General features: G+C 43.9%; 1 protein-coding gene across 1 annotated transcript in view; it reads left to right on the forward strand.

The window, feature by feature from the left end:
* Positions 1-6704: 6704 nt before the first annotated feature.
* Positions 6705-21419, forward strand: part of CHR24 (chromatin remodeling 24) — a 66089-nt gene continuing 51374 nt past the window's right edge. Inside the window, exons 1-5 of the mRNA XM_086791036.1 lie at positions 6705-6972; positions 8209-8867; positions 8980-9110; positions 9212-9266; positions 9357-9494. Of these exons, the coding sequence (XP_086647162.1) occupies positions 6771-6972; positions 8209-8867; positions 8980-9110; positions 9212-9266; positions 9357-9494 (1185 nt within the window). The 5' untranslated portion in view covers positions 6705-6770. The remainder of the gene's footprint in view (positions 6973-8208; positions 8868-8979; positions 9111-9211; positions 9267-9356; positions 9495-21419) is intronic.

Here is a 21419-nt window from a genome sequence, read left to right on the forward strand (position 1 = left end):
TGTTGGTTGTAAAGAAGCCAATACAGTAAGGTTGACAGCATGCATTAATGGAAGGGTGGCACATGTTTTGATTGATAGTAGAAGCACACATAGCTTTATCAACACCAAATCGATGTATAGTCTTAAATTACAGCCCGTAGCTTTATCTTTGTGGCATGAAGTTCAAGTGGCTAATGGGGCAAAGATGGATCACATAATGGTATGCAAGGATGTGAGGTTAATTCTCACAAATGATTACACTTGCAAGGCTGATTTACTTGTATTGGATATGGGTATTGTTTTGGGATGTGATTGGTTGGCAACACTTGGGTTGTTTCACATGAATTTACAGCAAAGGGTATATGAGTTTTATGCATGGACACCATAAGGTTACATTGACCGGAACTCATGTGCCAAGTATCAAGATGATCAATGCCACACAACTCAAGAGGGAGCTAAAGAAGATGGGATGTATATATGTTTTATAGCTTTGCAAAGAAGAAAGCAATGAACAAAAGGGTGAGGTTATGCATAAAGGTATGAAGGAATTGTTTTTGAAGGAGTATGAGGATGTGTTCCAAATGCCAAAGTGCTTGCCGCCGCCAAAAAGGGAGGTGGATCATGCGATAGAGCTTGAGTCGCATACCAAGCTCGTCTCAACAAACCACCTTATAGATTGTCAAAGTAGAGAAGGATGAAGTGGCAACGCAAGTGCAAGATCTTATGCTACAAATACCACTCAATTAAGGGATTCTTGGACTTGTCATCATTTTATAGGAGGTTCATTAAGAGGTATGCTCGTATTGCCACACCTCTTACTGTGACAAGCTTAAGAAAGAGGCTTTCTTTTGGGATTCTATAGCCGATAAGAGCTTCCAAGAGCTCAAGGAGATTCTCACATTAATCCCTAGGCATTGGGGATGTTTTGTTCCAAAAACATGGAGTGATCGCTTTTGAGAGTCGAAAGCTTGATGAGAAGGAAATGGTTATGCATGTCTACGATCAAGAGATGTTGGCAATACTTCATGCAATAAAGAAGTGGCATCATTACTTGTATGGGAGTCGTTTCTTTGTAAAGAGTGATCATAGAGTGCTTCAATACTTCTTGTCTCAACCTACACTCTCTCCCAAGCAAAGAAGGTGGGCGGCTACATTGAAAAATTATGACTTCGAGATCTCTTACATGAACGGGAAAGAGAATGTTGTGACAAATGCATTGTCACGCATATGGGCATGTAGATGCGTGGCAATATCGGAGGTACATAAAGATTGGATATTGGATATCCAAGAAGAGTACCTATTGGATGAGGAAGTGGTGTCACCAATGTGGCAAAAATTACAACAAGGATCCCATGATAATTTGCTACATTTTGAACTTCGTAATGGACTCATCTACTATAAACGCAAAGTCTACCTTGTGCCTACATCAAGCTACAAGAAGAGGATGTTAGAAGAGATGAATTCTTCTCCATTATCGGGGCACATGGGGCTGTTTAAGACCTTTGAGAAGGTGCAGAAGAGTTTTTATTGGAAGGGAATGTGGAAAGATGTGTATACTTTGTGACAAGTTGCTTGCCTTGTTAACAAAACAACGATCCCATACATAAACCTGATGGTTTGCTTCAACCTTTGCCTATTCTTGATGGCAAATGGACACACATTTCCATGGATTTCATCATGGGGCTTCCTCATACAAGGAGGGTATGTGATAGTATATATGTGGTGGTAGTAGACCGCTTGACAAAAGTGGCATGTTTTATTCCTTCCAAGGTCAAATTTTCAGCATCTATGGTTGCAAAACAGTTTGTGGATCATGTGTTCAATTTGCATGGAGTGCCACAACAAATTGTTAGTGACCGAGATGTGAAGTTTATGAGTTCATTTTGGACTCAGGACATTGTTTGAGATCATGGGGACTGTTTTGACACCTAGCATCGCCTATCGCCCCAAAATCGATGGACAAACCGAGAGGGTGAACAAGTGGGTGGAAACTTACTTAAGGCACTATTGCCATGATATGCAAGGTGTTTGGGACGAGTGGTTGCCGAGTTTTCTCATAATAGCACACATCATGAGAGCATTGGCATGTCACCTTTTGAGGCACTCTATGGGTACAAAGTGAATATGCCAATGATGGTTCAAAAGCAAGAAGGGGTGAATCCTAATGCAAAAGAGCAGATGGAGAATTTGGATGCACTCTTGCAACAATGAAAAGCTAATATGACGCAAGCTCAAGAAAGGATGAGACATTATGCTAATGCTCTCATCGGAGGCCATTAGAGTTCATGGAGAGTGATTGAGTATTTTTGAGGATTCCCAAGACGAGATATGGTTCTCTCAAGGGCACGACAAAGACCAAGCTAGCTCATCGCTACTATGGGTGGTGAGGCATGTTGGTGAAGTTGCTTATCAATTGGCACTTCCATCAACCTCAAAGATTCATGATGTATTCCATGTATCACATCTCAAAGTTTACCTTGGGCCATAGGTATTTGTGCAAGATAAATTACCTCTAGTGAATGAGGAAGCAATGATTGAGTACGTGTTGAAAGCGATTTTGGGTACAAGAGAAAGAGTTCTTCGCAACCGTACAGTAAAATGGTGAGGACTACCTAAGGAAGAAGCTTCTTGGTAACCCGCCTCTACATTGGAAGGATGTAAAGGGTTGTTGAATGCATTTTGGGAGTCCAACGAGGGTCATGAACAGTGAATTAACTTGCTGAAAATTACTATAAATTCATTATGGGCAGCCATATACCCTTGGAAATTGAATGCATAAGGATTGGAAGTTACTCAAGGTTTTTATGCCATTGTGGGGAAGAATTTATGGCTTGTTTTGAGGGATTATTGAGTAGTTTACAGCCATATACATGCAATTTTGGTCTCCCATACATGGTGTGAGCATGAGCTTCAAGTTTGACATGAGTCCATTGACATATACTCCATCCATTAGAATTGTAATTGTACATATTAATGGTTTTGAGGACGAAACCTTTTGGGTGGGGATTGTTTGTAATGAAGTGGAATGGTCTCATATGAATAATGGACCCAAGGCCAATTGACCATGTCTATGGACAACACTTAATATAGTGTGAAAGGGGGTCATGTATACAGGCCACATACACCATATTTTTGGTACCTTTTGATAATCATGAATACACAAGTCTCTTACTCCCTCTTCTCTCTCTAAACCTAAGCTAATCCTCTTAATCTAGGCTAATTAGGCTAAATCCAAGCTAATCTAGATGTTTCTTTCTTTCAAAAAATATATTTCAAATATATTAAATTTAAAACGGCTCACTTCATGATTATTTAAAGTGTAAACAGACACAAGAACATGATGCATTTCTTGGATATGTAAGAAATACCCCACTTTTGCACTCGAGTATCTTTTGCAATTCCTGCCTTGATGTGCCCCTTTGCACTTCATGCAAATGTTCCCCTTAATGTATCATCAATCTCGACATATGTGGATCAGTAGGCATACAATAGTACACCGTAGCACCACACATTCTTCTACATACAGGTTTGTTCTTGCACTAGAAACAAGCTAGTGATCCATATCCATCCGTTGTTAAGCCCAAAGAGGGAAGTTTATGTGTGAGCTTGCCTATTATGTGAAAATTTACAAAGTTCCAACAATAAATACTCTTATAAATCAAAGTTTACTGAAATTAAGCCAAGACAATAAGCTTACCAATCCATGTTGTTGTATTCGGCATGCCATTCATAGTTTTGCTTCCACTTAGGGCATAAGTGTACTCAAATAAGTTTTGCTTCCACTTAGGGCATAAGTGTACTCAAATAAGCCTCCACAAGAACTCTTTCATACAACTCCAGGAAACTTCACATGACTCTCTCTGCAGGTTTCCCCCAACAATGGCCATCATGTGCTTGCTTCATTCATTGCATTGGGGAGGCTGAAGGATCACGTACATTCAACAACTCAAAAGCTACATTACCATTATAGATTTGAGAAATCTTTTCTACTTTCTCAATATGTGTGCTTGCTACGTAACAATCTACGAAGAACACCAGCATGAGATTCCTCAGACAACAATAAGTATTTGACCACACTCTTCTAAAGTGGTGTACCTGTGGGAGAATCTCCTATTGTAAGCTTAATAATGACTTCTTTTGGGGTGTTTGTTGTAGTGTTGCTTGACTCTCCTATTACTAAATAACAAGGTATTCTATTGTTATATCTTTATCAAAAATATAACCTGGTTTCTCTCCAGCGGGTCTAGCTGATTGGATAGGTATAAGATGATCTACACCATTATCTTATGGTTTGATTGCAAAAACTTTCAATCCAGAGTGAGGACATAATATTCCATTAAAATCATCAGCTTTAGTAATATAAAAATGATCATATACAGTTCTAACAATAGCATCACTCTCCAAACATCCTACAAAAATGAAAAAGTGTTCTCCATGGCAAGAAAAGCTCTCAGAAAACCAGCTCACAAACACACAAGCAACTCACAAACACACAACAATCTAATGACAAGGAATTCAAAATCTAAACACTAATTTTATATATATTAGATTAAAAAAAAATTATACTCATTTTTAAAAAATAATCATTATAAATAATATCATTAATACACAAAATCTAAAATTCATTTTCAGTAATTTACTATATAATTAATGTTCCTATATAATGATTATTCTAGAACTAACTCACATATAATGATTGCATAACGTTTATATGGCTTCTATGATCCCAATTTAAGCTATAATCTTCCTTCCATCCCTTTTTATGATTCCATTTGTTTTTTTTCATTTGAAGAGTATAATTCTTACTTAAGCAACTGATTTTTAACCCCAAGTAAAGATGTGCTTGGAAAGAGTGAGTAGTTTAGGCACAACTTCCTAACATAAGAGAATGCCAAGTCAATGTGACATGAGAACAATGCCCTTCCATCACCCCATGAAGTCGCTAGAGAATAGCATTGTACGTGTGATTGATAAATTAATTGATCGTGAGAGAGAGAGAGAGAGAGAGAGAGAGAGAGAGAGAGAGAGATGAGAGTGTATCATGACCCACTACACCCACCCCTCTCACAGTGAACCATGACCCACTAATGGCGAACCCCCCCACCCACTATGGGCGACGGTCGCCCTTCACCCACTAAGGGCGACGATCACCCTTAAGTAGGTGGTCGCCCTTAGTAGGTGGGGGCGGGGTGTCGCCCTTAGTGAACGACCCTCCTCCACCCACTATGGGTGACGATCATCGTTAAAAGGGTGGTCACCCTTAGTTGGTGACCCCCCCACCCACTAAGGGCGATCGTCGCCCTTAGTTGGTCGGGATGGGGGGTTGCCCTTAGTGGGTGAACCCCCCAACCCATTATGGGCGACAATCGGCCATAAGTGGGTGGGGGGTCGTCAATCGTCGCCCTTAGTGAGTAGGGGGTGAGGGGTCGCCCCTAGTTGGTGGGGGGGGAGGGGGGCCGCCAACTAAGGCCCTCCCCTCCCCCCACCTACTAAGGGCGACCATCGCCCTTAGTAGGTGGGGGGAGGGGAGGGCCTTAGTTGGCGGCCCCCCTCCCCCCCCACCAACTAGGGGCGACGATCGCCCTTAGTTGGTGGGGGTGTCCCACCCCCTACTAAGGGCGACCGCCGCCCTTAGTGGGGGGTGCACACGCCTTCCCCCCATTAAATTCTTGACCTGCCCCCCTACGCGGCAGCCCTCTCTTTCCCCCCCTGCGAACGCGACAGCCCCCTCTTCCGCCTCCCCCTAAAGCAAAACACGGCAGCCACTCCCCCCCCCACTAAAGCAAAACGCAGCAACCCTCTCCTCCCCTGCGAATGCGGCAGCCCTCTCCCACCTCCCCCTAAAGCAAAACGTGGCAGTCACTCCCCCCCCTAAAGAAAAATGCGGTAGTCTCCCCCCTCCCTTCTAAAAGCAAAATATCCCCTCCCCTCCCTAACAACAAAACGCTCCCCTCTACCCCATAAAATGATAGCCCCCTCTCCTTCTCTCTCACAAACTCTCTCCCTCCCTATACCCTAAAAGGATAGCCCTCTCCCTCTCTCTCTCACGCACTCTTTCTCTCTCTCTCATGGAATTCCCCTTCTCTTTCTCTCTCCTCTCTCTCTCTCTCTCTCACTAACCCTTCCTTCACTCTCTTTTTTCCTCTCCTCTCTTGTGATCGGTGGGGCTGGTAAGGCTCTCTCTCTCTCTCTCTCTCTCACACACACACACACACACACACACACACACACACACACTTACTTTTTCTTACAAGCTTTACATAAAAAAAAAAACTTCTCTCTCTCACAAAAAAACACCCATATCATTTGGCTCTAGGCTATCGTTCTGGCTAGTGGAAATGCCTTTGTGCTTGCCTTCATCAACTAGTCTTGAAAACCATGACATGCTAAGCTATTCCAACTAAGGTCCTTAGACCACACATTCACACACTCACCCACATTTCACACATGCACACAACTCTCCCTCTCCCCCTCCCCCTCCCTCTCCCCCTCTCGCTCTCTGTCTCTCTCTTACCCCCCTCCTCCCCCCAAAAAAAAGTTCATTATAAATTCTGGGGACTTTATAAATTACATGATAAATTGTGGGGCATTATGAAATAACATTATAAATTGTGGGGACATTATGAAATAACATTAAACAGGTTCATTATAAATTGTGGGGACATTATGAAATAACATTTAATTCTACCCTACACCTATGTTAAATGTGGCGAATAAAATAACGTGCCCTTTTCAAAACTTCGACATTTCCCTCGTTCGCTTAGCTCGCACACTACTCTGTGCTGGTGGCTATGGCGGATCGCGAGTCCTCGTCCTCGTCTCGCCCGGCCCGAGCCCCACTCCGCTCCTCGCATGCAGACCTCCTGCACACCATCGCGCAGCTCCGTGAACAACGAAGCTCCGTTTCTTCATCTTCTGCGGTCCAAAACAAGGCTGCATCTTCCGATTATTTACATTCCGATGTTTCATTTGTATCTCAATCAAGCTCTTCAGGTACATATTGTTTTCTTTTGTTAAGATTCATTAGGTTAAACGCTTGCACATCTAGGTTGACAGAGAAGTTTGTTTTGAAGCTTAGAGCTGGTTTTTATGGAAAAATGGACTTGTCTTCTTGAAAAGCTTGACCTGTTTTAGTTGGTTTATATGGAAAAAATCGATTTGTTTTGAAGCCCTTTTGCTTGTGGTCTTGTTTGGGATGGTTGTTTGAGATGCTTCCTATGGAAAAAGTGGGGGATCTAAGATACGTTTCCATGCTTGTTTTGGAACCTGATTGATTGTACGTTGTTGAGATGGTTTAGTGGAAGAGTTTTGGAATCATTTGATTTTACAGATGTGATGTAATGTAATGAAAACTATGAGACTTCGAGGGATAAATGGATGGCTATGATGTGATTTGAATTTTGATGTTCTTGGCTATGGTACTTTGGAGCTCGACACAGGACTGTTGATTGCCCTCAGCTTGGGTTGTTGAGCCTTTGCTTCTTGTTGATCGGGGGCTTGTTGCCTGTCGTAGTGGATCGTAATACTTTTTCAACTTACTTCCGTTGAAATATCTCTACACCTTCTAGGGTTCTGGTCTTTGCTGCACCCTGTGGTGTCAAATCAGTGCCAAATTGGTTACTCAAAAAAGTTCCTAGTTTCTTATACTTTTAACTTGTCACACATCAAGGCTCAATTCCGTTTCTTAATGTCTTTGTCCTTAGGATTGTTATCATCCTTTTCTCCTTTGTTTTTTATTAAGCAATCCATGGACAGCTTGGATTCTTCTTTCATCAAGATTTTCTAGTCTCATATGTCTTTCTGCTAGTGCATTTTTAGCTAATCTCTCCTGTACTGCCACACACAAACTTGGCACTAAATACTCGAGCCGCATCGCCCAAAGGCCAGTCAAAATGGTGTTTGACCGGTTGAACTTTGAAAGAAGTGCGATAATCCCTTATAGCAGTTGTAAGCTTATGGTCCAAGTCTGACCTACTTACCTTCATTGTTTTAGTCAAGATTGCACACAATGTCTTATTGGTGCTTGCAGCTTGTGCATTTGCTTGCTCCTAGTCTGACCTACTTACTTCCATTGCTTTTGTCAAGATTGTATGGCAACAGTGGTTTTATTTGGAATCCCAAGGGATGGTTTTTATGGTAAAAGTGTCATTATTTGGAAACTAAGATATGGTTTCTACTGAAAAAACCCAAACTCCTCTCACAGTTCTTGTCTCCTTGTCTCTTTGCCAGGTAGACGTAGACTGTGCAAAGTTACATCAAAAGAGGCTCCAAGAGAGCCTGCTACATACAATTTGAGCGAGGAACTCGAGGACTGGCATGATGACGAAGATTCTGAAACCCTTGGCTCTGCAGATAATCTGGCCGATGACTTGGACAAACTCTCAATTGTAAATAATCATAACAATGCCACAGATGACCTACAAACAGGTCAATACAGGCACAAATCTAAGATTTTGGATAGCTTTGCTGTTCTGAATGAAGCCAGCAAATTTTGTACAAATGCAAAGACAAATCGAGATGTGATTGATGTGGATGATGGCACGAGATCTGACGTGGATGATGGCGAGAGTTTTGGCAAAGGTGATTACTATGAGGTGGTTTCTTATAGCAAGTCCAGCTTACCTTTCAGAAACCATAAGAGCTTGCCAAAGAAGTCAGTAAAGAGCAGCTTAACAGAGGTCTGTTGGGATTCGGAGGATGAGAAGGAAAATTCAGGTGCTGAAGTCATCACTTTTGCCCATGGTAATTCCGTCTACAAATTACCTATGAAAATTGCCAAGATTTTATATCCTCATCAGCATGAGGGCATCAAGTGGCTGTGGGGGCTGCATGTCAAGGGCATGGGGGGCATACTAGGTGATGACATGGGCCTTGGCAAAACAATGCAGGTAATTGTGGGTATTACTAGTCTTCTTACTCAATGGTTGTGATTCTTGATCTTGGTAACCCTTCAGGGTTCTGCTCCAGCCTCCATAATATTTATGGTCTCTGTTACTGCAGATAGCCTCATTTTTTGTAGGATTGTTTGCGTCAGACTTGATCAAGCGCGCACTGGTTGTGGCACCAAAGACATTAATTGCACACTGGTCAAAGGAACTGTCGTTTGTGGGCCTTGGAAGAAAGACTAGAGAGTAAGTATTCCACTTTGTAGGGAGCTGTTCCTTCTTATCGGTGCTCGTTACATGCACTGGTATTCTTGACAATGGCATTGACATCAATTCAATGCATCCAGCTATTCAGGGACTTCTGCAAGTCAACGTGGATATGCCCTGCAGTACACTCTACAGGTAATACAGTCTTGTAGAAGTTTAAAACAAATGTTCATTGATGTTCAAGGACTAAGTTACATGCTGCACTGTGTCCATATTGATATGCAGTCAGGTGGCATTCTGTTGACAACTTATGATATTGTCCGCAATAATTGGCAAGCCCTGAGAGGAGACTTTTATGGGAGAGATGGGTTTGGTGACACAAGTGAGGACATTACAACTTGGGATTACATGGTACTTGATGAGGTATGCAGATTTCCTTTAATGTGCTCCCATGTGGTACAAAATCCATCCTTATTGTCAGCCTCAAGTATATGTTTGCTGCAAGTACACTGCAAAAATAATAATCCACCTGCTCTTTGTTGTCTTGTGATGTAATCTCTCTCTCTCTCTCTCTCTCTCTCTCCCCCCAATAATGACCTTATCCCTTTATCATTTAGGTCTCACAATGGTCTTTCTCTCTCTTAAACTTACCCTGTACATGGCCTTGGTAAGCAATGGTCATGACACATGCGTCTGAGGCATGATGCATGAACAAGAAGGGGACCATTTCCCCTTCATTTAGCAATTAGCCTCATTGCAGTCCCTCATCCATTGTGGAGCTTCAATCTACAGCAGATTCCAGCCTGGCTCAGTCCTAGAATTTGGCAAAATAATGCATGATCTTCAGGTGGTGTAACGGGGACACGAACTTGGAGCAGTTAACCATTGACTTGACTAAACACACAATAAACCACACATGAAATGCCACAAAAATACCCAGACCATCAACACCAACTGGGGGTTAAATATAGCAGCCCTCTCTCCTGATCCCGTTAGATATTTTATTACGAAAAGGAGTATTTGTAGTACAAGCTTTTGGAGGTGATCACCCAAATCATCAGATTTCCAGTACAAGGCATGATAAAAACAATGATCAAGCAAATTGTTGAGGAAGCTGTTTTATTGGGATCTTTGCTGGCCTACTATTGGGCAAAGGAACCCTCGTTACAATGGTATCCAAGCCAACAGGAAAGCAAGGATACCTTGGTTCTCCTTAAGCTTAAATTACAAGCCTTTCCTGCCTTGGACAATCACCTTTTTAGCCTGGGAAGCTTGATTCTCCAACACTTTAGCCAAAGGATCAATCGGGCAGTAGTAGACAGCTTATGGGAAGCCCAAAATCGCCGCCCCGGAAGTAGGTCATCAGCACACTGCAGTTACGGATGGTCCCATAGATATTTTGCTCATGTAGAAGCATAAGCTTGATGTCGGCCAGTGCACTAGATCTGGCAAGCTTTTATCTGGGCACACTTTTTGGTCGGTTGCAAATGGAACTAACGGTGGAGTATGTACTTCTGGTGACAGCTGCAATTATTCCTCATATGATTGGTCATGGAGTTAATATCCTTGCCCAAGCACCGTGGATTATGCATATGCATGCAGGTTTCGCATGCACCGTGCGATGTGGGGCTATGTGACACAGTGGCTCAGCATTCAGTATAACATTTCACATCCTCAGTACCCTCTTAGGAATATCTGTCGTATGCTGTGGCCCCATTGTGAGCCCCCGCCCCAAGCACACGCCACATAAGGCAGTCTCTCAGCCTTAGGTGTCAGGGTCAGTCCCTTAACCCACTTGGAGAACAAGCATATAAGTTACCTAAGGATATGGCATATAAGTCGGTCCATTAGATGCATTAAACCAAGCATATAAAGGCATGTAGAGGTATAAGCAGATGGGCCAGCCCATTGGCCAGCTCATGGGGCAGCCATGAGGCATGGGATGCCTTACATAGGATGCTATGCATCATTGGTAGCCTATAATACCTAGTCGGCAACATTTCCAGCTGTTAGCTACTAGTCGGCAAGCATTAGGGTATGCCACATCAGCAAATCACGTGTGAAATGCGCATCATTAAATGCCTATTTTTCATCAGTCATGTGACTTTTTCTTCTAGCTGACAGCATCTGTTCACCGACCAATAGCATGTGATATTATATATAAGCAGCCCATATTCCCTTGCATAAATCATCTTATTTCAGAAGAGTTCATCAAGCAGATAGTGAATATGTGCGCCTAAAAGCCTACGGGTTTTCTAGAGCATACAAATCAGCCTTCAAGCACTCCGTGCTCCATCCCCCAGGCAGCATAGAAGATCCTCTAATCTTCAGCCAGCATATGTGCATATCCTCAGTAATTCTGGACTTGCATAAGTGGCTTCATGGAGTCTTCTATGGTGCTATTGGGTTAGCATATGGTTTAGTCCTCATCCTTGTGTTGGTAGTCCACAGTCATCATTCACATCATTGCACAAGTTCTCCAAAGTAATACAAGCAAATACTCTTGCTTGTAGGGGGGGTCTTTAGTGGGTAATTGGGTCCCAATCTGGTGTCAACTCTCTTCTCTCAACTTTTTTCTCTAAGTAAAGTGGATTGCATAAGCTCATAGGTTTAAAGAAGGCTCTGTTGCGTGTCACAACGGTCAACCTATTGCATCCTACAAGAGGGTGGATTGAAAATTGTGGTCCTAACTTTAGAGGAGAGAGAATTCTGCCATCATGGACTTTCTCCCTCAGGCAGATCATTCGATCTTTGGAGGTAACTTCAACATGGTTGAGCAACTTGTACATAAGAAAGGGGAAAATGAAGGCATCATTCACGTGTTTGAGAGGGCATCCTTTGTAGACTTCCATAGGAAGGCAAGTTCACTCCCCTTATGTTGCATTTATGCCAGTATGGACCACTATTATGTTGATGATTGGGCACTTGATAGAGGTGGTACTATCTTCATTGTCCTAGGTACCTCAAAGTCAGAACATTGTCCTGTAGTTGTGCATCAGCGAGCCAGAACTCTCTTCCCCGACTATGCATCCCATAGTGTCTTTACTTCGATGCATAGTTATTTCGGCATGTGATGGATGTTTGGAGAGCTTGTGATGCTCCTGACTCTAGGCAAAGAGTTGCTCTTGCCTTAGAAGAGAGTGTCAATGATCTTTATCACAATGTGGCCCTAACCAAAGGGCAAGAGATCTTGGATAGAGAGAGAGCCATCATCCGTAGATTATGTGCTTTTTTGTAGTGGGAACTTGAGAAACACCTTGATGGCCAGTGGATCTCAGATGCATTATGCATTGTTACGGTTGAGTTGCAGGACTCTTTTGAGCAATGTGCATGATGCACAAGAGTCATTTTGGATTTAGAGGAAGGTAGACATTACAGGCATTTCTTTGCTGTCCATGGCCTCTCCCATAAGAGGGAATGCATTATACGGCTCACTCCCCTCAGAGGGATAGGGCACAACAGAAGGTTTGGAAGTCCCTGTTCATGTTGATTTTGAATGATATGTGTGCATTACTTGATGCCCCTTTTTTGGCAGATGAGTTTAGATATGTGATTTAGGCATTACTACATGGTAAATGTTATGGGGATGATGGCCTCTCTCCCACGCTTTTCATGAGTTTTTGGGATGACATTGGGGATGATATCACTGTGGCATTACAAGATATGTGGAACATGGGCTCTATGCCTCCTTTTCTTACTGAAGGTCTTATCCACCTCATCCCTAAGGATGGTGATAAGACTAACATTACCCAATGGAGGCCTATCACATTGCTTGGGACTACATACAAAATTCTTGCCAAGGTAGTGAGCATGAGATTGCAACCAGTGTTATAGATAGTCATTCATGACACAGAATGGATTCTTCCAAGGAAGAAGCATCTTTGATAACATCGTTTCCTTTTGGGAGGTGGTAGAGTGGGCGGGCCTTTATAAATTGGCATGGGCCTGTTGGATTTTGGGTCAGTGGATCTTGAGAGTATTGAGTCGGGCACATATGTTGGCTTCACGTGGATTGAGATAGGATCGATTGGGGCATATATGTTGGCTTCGCATGGATTGAGAGAGGACACATTGCAAATATCTTGGATGCTAGATTGGAATAGGCTTTACACTTGCCAAGCAATTTGCCCTTGTTGTTACGTCTTGACAAGCCTAGGGTTAGGGTTAGGGACGTGTAATAATCTAGGATTAAGATTTGGGTTAATGTAACATGCAGCGGAAGTATTCGTAATTAAGGATCTTGTCACACAAGTCTCACATCGCCTTCTGTATCTTGAGTTTCGCGAGTTTAGCAATCCACTTTTATGACTTCAAACTTTAAGAGATTTAGAGAGAGAGAGAGAGAGAGAGAGAGAGAGAGAGAGAGAGAGAGAGAGAGAGAGAGAGAGAGAGAGAGAGAGAGAGAGAGAGAGAGAGAAACTGTACACCAAATAGAAACTGTACACCAGATTGGGTCTCGAATTACCCATTGAAGGGCCCTCTATCCCGTTACCGGAATAGTATTTGCTTTATTACTTTGAAGAGAATGACTTTGGACTGACGATAAGCCAAACGCAAGATCTCAGAGGACCAAGAGTTCGGCTGAATTGTACACGGTTGTAGAAGCACCAATAATGACCGATCTCGAGCCTATGCACTCTTCCCAATGGAATGAGGGAAGGCTGCAAATCTGAGGCTGAGGTATGGACTGTTTGGGATTGTTCTAAGCTATGCATGAATGCTGAAAATGAATGTATGCATGCGTGTTACCTTCACCCAAGGGCGTGTAGCAAAGGCTGATGCTATGCAATGCTGAAAATTGCTTCAGGGCTGAAAAAGCAAGGCTGAGAATGCTCTGTTGCTAGCCGGCTGCTGGATGGGCTGAAAAACGCAAGGATGGTGATGATCTGATACTGGTTGGCTACTGTGTATGTTGCGTTTTGCTGATGTGTGGCTGATTATGCAAGTGATGATGCTCCTGGGCTGTGGACTGCAACGCTTGATGATTGGATGATGGAATGATGCAATGGCAAGACTATTTATATGCTTTTAAGTGGCTGGTTGGTTCGTTGAGGGGCTGGCCGACTGGACACTAATTGCTACACGACTTGCATATAATGGATAATGGCATTAAATGTTGAAATAATGCTAGAAAATATGGAAAAAATGCTAGATAAATGCTAATAAATATCCTAAGGCTTTTGCAATGGTCTATGTGCAATGGATGAATGATATGCAATATGCAGAATGCTTTCTAATGCAAACCCTAAGGTTTCTACTGACTCTACATGCATGAATGATTCTGTCCAAGTGGGTTAAGGGACTTGACTGATTGATTGACTCACTATGGCTGAGGAATGACCTATGTAGCTCGTGCATGACATATCTTGGACTGAGGATTACAATGGGGTCTCGGCGTACAACAATTATCATCCTAAAGGGTACTAATATTGTACAATGTTGCACTGATGATGATGAGCCATCTTGTCACCATGCACTACAGTGCAGAGTACATGTGAGTTAACTCATGATTAAGATTAAGGCTTAGCTAGGGCGTGGGGACCTGGATGGTTCTTACATGGACTAAGGGCCCTAGCAAAAAGAGGTCTAGATTGGCTAAGAGCTTATAATTAATAGTCTAGGAATAATAATGGCTAAAAGCTTATAAATAAAGCAAGAATAATTACTATAGAAGTGATGTTGGGGTCACTTATTAGACACAAGAGGTTGAATAGTCACACAGTGGCTTGTGGCTACCAAGGAAGCATATGTAGGATCTCATGGCCATGGAGTTGCAAGGTGGGTGGTTTGATCTAGTGATATTGGACGCTAGGGTGGGGCCATCGGTATGAATAATAGCCGGATTATTACTATATAAGTGATTTTGGGGACACTTATTAGACACGAGATCAAGTAGTCACGGAGTGGCTATGGGCTACCAAGGAAGCATGCAGAATCTCATGACCATGGAGTTCCAAGATGGGTGGTTTTGCCTAGTGATATGAAATGCTAGGTGGGGCCATTGGTACCAAGGAGGCTTGTAGGCAATCAAACCTTAGGCTCGGGGGTGGTTCAAGGCACTAAACCTACTGTTGTTGGGTGGTGAGTTTGTAACACGCGGAAGCTTTGGGGGTCTTCTTTCAGCCCTAAAAACTACTGAGAACATGCTGATGCAAAACGCAGATAGAAGGGAGAGTAGAGAGAGAGATGCTGGAAATTCAGTATATTCTTATGGTACAAAAAGGTACCCTAATCTACAGCCATAGGTTGCCTTACATAAAAGGTGGAATACACCAAAATCTGTCAGGACCAATTCCCTAGTGGAATGAATGACTAATACAACGAGCACTTGTGCTTTATATAGGCTCTTTGGACACAAGGAGAGCTGGCTGACTGCTGGCCAGCCAGCTGACTGGCCTTTTTTAATCCATAAATGCAACGCCTGCATCCGCCTTTGCTCCGATAGCTCTTTGTCTCAACCGACAGCTCCTTTGTTTCACCCGACAGCCCCCAAGTCCTTCTCCAAGTCCAAACTTGCCACTTCTGCACCTTATGCTCCAAAATTCTGGTTCTAATTGATCTTTTTTTGGCTGCCCATTTTGGATTAGCTAAGGAACTTGTCCATGGGCACACATGCACATGACATCACTGTAACATGCGGAAGCTTCGGGGGAGATCGGTAACTTCAATGCTTAGAAATCAGCACACTTTTCGCGACGGAATTAACGCACAAAACTGAATGAAGATGTGCAAAAAATAGAGAGACAGAGAGGGGGAGAGGAGAGGACACAGTATTGGGTCCCAAATACCTTCTGTAGGGCCCCCACCATGAATGGTGTATTTGCTTTATTAGAATGATGTAAATTTGAAAGAAAATATAGGAAAACTTGACCTTTCTTGGTTGAGATAACTCTGCCCTTGACCTGCAGTCCTTCACCCCTTTGCGTTAGCACTCCTTGGTTGTCCTGGCCCTTGATTGCCTTAGCACTTGGTGAATTATGAGATAACACAATGGGATTGTGGCTCATCTATTTATACTACTCCAAATAAGCAGTCAGCCAGCTTAAGTCCAGGCGGCTAGATTTAATTCTGCCCACGATTGAAATAATAGCATTAAATGCTAGATAATTCCCATAAACTGCTGTGCATCAGTCCCTTGATGGCTGGGCACTAGGCGCATGATTCCCTAGGGGCTGGCCATTGAATCCCTTCTGTTTTGAGGGCTGGGCAGCTTGTGTGGGCTGCCCCACACTTTCCCTACAGTCATCATAATGCTGGATGTGCTGTAGGCTGCTCTTGGGGCTGTCCTACAGCCCCTCCATGGCTAGTGGGTTCAGCCACGGCCTTCTTGGTCCTCATGGGGGTGGTTTTACACTATCCCCATGCCCACACAAGGACTTGGGGTAGCCCTATGGGCTGGCCCCTTTTCCTAAAAGAAAACCCTAACTATCTACACAATGATTTGGCATCCAGTACCATACCAGATACATAGAATCATTGACATCATTCCAGAGGGAGACTCACTGCGCGGACTGGCACTGTTTCATGTGCAGGACAATGCACATCTGACCTCGGACGACTGGGATGGATCCTTGGTTGACTCGTCTCGGACTGGGCTCACATGGGACCAGTTTAATATCCCAGGTCTCGCACCTTCTGTATAGAAATGTCTACATGGCATCCAAGTGCGGGATGCACGTGACAGAGTTGCTAGCCACAATCCATCGTGGTCATGCGCGAAGTGTACGATGTCGGGTTTGTGAAACCTCATTAGGGTTTGGGTTCTAGGTTAGATAATCCTTGGGCTTGGTCATGGAGGACCTTACATGAACATAAAGAAAAAGGTCCTTCATTGGAGCCCCAAGAAGCTCGATTTGGCATCTAGAGCCCTAGTTGTAAAGTAGGTGTTGCTTGCCACATCTTGGTATATCACTTCTTGTTTGGTATAATGATTGTAGATGCATTAGACATTTGCAGAGGGTGATCCATAACTTCTAATGGTTAGGGCTTCAAGACACATTAGATACTAGGGTCAGAGTTTATTTGGAAATGACCTCCAAGCTCAGTAGATGAGGTTGACGGGCTGTCCATTATGTGGAATGACCTTATCAGAGATGCTCTTGGCAAACCCTTGGATGCAGCAGGGTATATGTAGTGTGGCAGGTGTCATGTGCATCCGTTAATCCCGTTGCTCATGGGCATGCTTATCCTCATTAGTAGATATATGGGCAAGATAAGAGGCAAAATATGGTCTGATTTGAGAGGTTTTGGCAGCCCAAATGATGGTTGAAAGTGCCAAAGATGCAACCCAATGGTTGGGGCACAAGTTGGGCTCATTATGAACACAAAATATGACTTTTTGGGCAACGTTTTGTGGGCTGAAAAGGCAAAACTGACTTAGTTAGAAATCGCTATCTTTTTTCTATAAATTGGATCATTAGGATCATCATTCAAAGATCAAGAGGATCCATTTGTCAGAGTTTGCAAGGCAGCAAGGACACAGTGGTGGATTAGCAGGAGCTTCTCTTGCTTGATTGCAAGAAGAGGGCTGCAGGGATCTTTGATATGCATCATAAAGTTGTGAATCATCAAGATCATTTGCACACGAAGCTGTGAATCAACAAGATCATTGTATATATAGCATGTTTTGGCAATATACAATAGATTAGGTCTATCTCCTTCTCTTCTGTGTCTTTGCTAAACATAGGATGAGCGTTGTGATATGCAGTGAAAGTCTTTGTATTGGAAGATCCTGTCACACAAATGCTCACACCGTCTTCTGTATCCTGAGTTTCGTGAGTTTAGCAATCCACTTTAATACTTCAAACTTTAAAGAGATATGAGAGAGATATATGAGATTGGGTCCCAAATCACCCACTGAAGGGCCCCCTATCCTGATAACGAGATAGTATTTGCTTTATTACTTAAGAGAGAATGACTGTGGATTGTAGATAAGCCAAACACAAGATCTCGGAGGATTGCAAGCCTGGCTGAACTGTACACGGCTGTAGAAACACCTCGATGAACTGATCTCGAGCCTATGCACTCTTCCCAAGGGCATAAGGGCTACACACCTAAGGCTGAGAAAAGAAGGCGGTGGACTGTTGTAAGCTATGTTAGAATGCTGTAAATGCTTATGAATGCTGTGTTACCTTCACCAGATGGCTGGGGCAGATGTGGATGATGATTAGAAGGCTGAGAACTGTTGTAGACTGAAACGCAGACGGTATGGATGAGGCTGGACTGAAACGCAAACTGTAGGCTGATGCTGGACAGAAACGCAGGCCTGTAGGCTGATGTTGGACAGAAAACGCAGGTTTGTTTGCTGTTTTGGGGACTGAGGAGGACTGTACAGCTGCGCCTGTATGCTGTCCTATTGAATTGCTGAGTTATGACTGTTGAATTGCTGCGTTAGTACTGCTGAATTGCTGCGCTTGAGGCTATGGTTAACTAAAGCAAAAAGGCAGGTGCTCAGAGGGTTGGAGAAGCAAAGCTCAAGAACTCCAAGGCTGGATGATACTAGTCTAGTACTGAAGGCAAGGGAACTCCTAGGGTTGAGGAGGAAAGCTCTTAACACACTGAAGACTGAATGGAAACTAAGCCCTATGCAAGCCTATTTATACTAGATAGGGGTTGGTCAAGTTGGCTGGTCATAATTTAATAAACTTTATGTTTATAAATGATAATAAATACCAAATAAATACCATAAAGTATGGGAGAAATACCAGATAAATCCTAGTAAATTCCCCAAGGCTTCTGGGATGTTCTAAATGATGCACACGCATATGAATGAATATTATGCAAGATGCAGAGTGCTTTTTGATGCAAATCCTAAGGCTTCTACTGACTCTACATGCATGAATGATTCTCTCCAAGTGGGTTAAGGGACTTGACTGACTGACTGATCCGCTAAGGCTGAGGAATGACCTACGTAGCTCGTGTCTGACTTATCCTGGACTGAGGATTTACAATGGGATCACGGCGTACGACAAAATTCAATCCACTGGGTTCTAATACTGTACAACTGTTGCACTGTTGATGATGAGCCATCTTGTCACCATGCACTGAGTGCAGAGTGCATGTGACATTCTCTCCTGCTTAGCTTGGCGGCAGGTTCTGTCAAAATATGCAGCGGAAATGACAACCAAACTTGGGTAGACAAGAGCAAGTAGACTGTAGAAAATAATCAGCACAAGAAACACAGAGAGATAGGTGTGTAAACTCTTCTCTATACACAAGATCTCGAAAAACTGAATGAGAAAGTGGTGGGGGCTGAGGGGCAATATATACAACTCCATGTGGGCAGTCGGCCAGCTACAGATGGTGCCCACGACTGAGTAAAATACCACGACTGCTGAAAAAAGCAATCGGCCAGCAATTTGATGCCTACGCCTGAGCAAAACAAGTCGGCCAGCACTCCTAAAGCTCACGACTGATGTAGATCCAGTCGGCCAGCAATGGGGTGCTCCTGGCATCACCTGGCAGCCCTCCAACCACTAGGAAAAAATGGAAAAAATAGGGAAAAAATACGGGGAGTGTGGAAAAATGATATACGGGCCGGCACACCCACAACAGAGGCCCTGGTGTATACAAATAGACAGGAGATGACTTCTAACACCCCCTCTCAGCTCCTGGCTGTGAAACCAACCCAAGGGAGCTGGAGTGCCGCCTGAGCGTAGCCTGAGGTAGAGACTTCGTGAAGAGGTCCGCCGCATTGTCCTCTGTCGAACAATAAAGTAGCAAGATGTCACCCGCCAAAATCTTCTCACGAACAAAGTGATACTGTATCTCTATATGCTTGGTCCGGGCATGGAAAACCGGATTCCGAGCAATAGCTATACAACTCTGGTTATCACACTGGATGACTGTGGGCTCCCTCTGTGGAAACCCAATCTCGCCTAGCAACCTCCGCAGCCATACAACCTCACAAGCAGCACCACAAGTAGCCCGATACTCTGCCTCTGTCGAAGAGAGGGCAATAGTTGGCTGCTTCTTGCTGCTCCAAGAAACTGCTCCTGAGCCGAGGGTAAAAGTGTATCCTGAAGTAGACCTCCTCGTGTCTGGATCTCCTCCCCAATCTGAGTCACTCCAACCTTGGAGCCTGACTCCATTCCCTCCTGTGTAAAAGAGTCCCAGATCCTTCGTACTCTGCAGATACCGCAAGATCCGCAATCCTGCGTCCCAATGAGTCTTCAATGGCGTCTGCATAAAAGAGCTCAACAGCCCCACGGAGAAGCTCAAGTCCAATCTGGTGTTCAGCAACCAGATCAATGAGCCAACCAACTTCCGGTACTGCGAGGCATCAACTGGCTCACAAGGATCTGTAACGGTTAACTTTGTGTTCGGGTCCATCGGCGAAGTAATAGGCTTGCAGTTCTCCATCTCAAAGGCCTCAAGCAACTCATGAACATACCGCTGCTGAGAGACGAAAAACCCCCTCTGGGTCTGCCAGATCTCCAATCCCAAGAAGAAGTGGAGTAAGCCTAAGTCGGTCATCTCAAACTCCTTTGACAAGGCAGCCTTCGTCGCTCCAATGTGCTCCACATGACCGCCGGTGAGAATGAGATCATCCACATAAAGGATGATAAGTGTGACCATGCCGCGTTCCCGAAAGAGATACAGGTTCGGATCTGCAACCGATCTCTGAAATCCAGTCCGAATAAAGAAGGAATCAATCTTCTGATTCCAAGCCCTGGGAGCCTGCTTAAGACCATACAAGGCCTTACGTAACCTGTAAACCATCCCTTCCGATCCTGGAACAATAAAGCCTGGAGGCTGATCAACGTACACCTCCTCCTGCAGGTCACCATTAAGGAACGCAGATTTTACATCCATCTGGTACACTGGCCACCTCTGAGAAGAAGCAAGGGCAAGAACGGTCCGAATCGTGGTCATCCGCGTTGTCGGTGCAAAGGTATCCTCGTAGTCGATGCCTGGCCGCTGAGCATAACCTTTAGCCACGAGCCTGGCTTTGTGTTTGTCCACCGACCCATCAGCCGCGTACTTGGTCTTAAAGACCCATTTGATACCAATGACTGACCGCTTCGACGGCCTCGGTACCAACTCCCAAGTGTTGTTCTTCTCGATGGCATCAAGTTCCACCTGCATGGCTTCCCTCCAAGTATCCTGTGAAAGGGCTTCCTTTACGGAAGTGGGCTCTTTATCCCGCATGATACGAGACATCAGAGCATAGTTCACTTGAAGAAGCTCCGCCGTGTTGCTTTTATCTCGGACTCGATGTGATCTCGTTCCTCTCTGGATCATACAACCTGTATCCCTTGGAAAGAGAGTTATACCCCACAAATATCAGCTTGCGGGACTTGGAGTCAAGCTTCCCCCTCTGCTTCTTCGGAATATGTACATACGCGT

This window comes from Cibotium barometz, chromosome 56 (genome assembly GCF_041138505.1).
Source record: "Cibotium barometz isolate CiBa-2024 chromosome 56, ASM4113850v1, whole genome shotgun sequence".
Taxonomy (NCBI): Eukaryota; Viridiplantae; Streptophyta; class Polypodiopsida; order Cyatheales; family Cibotiaceae; genus Cibotium; species Cibotium barometz.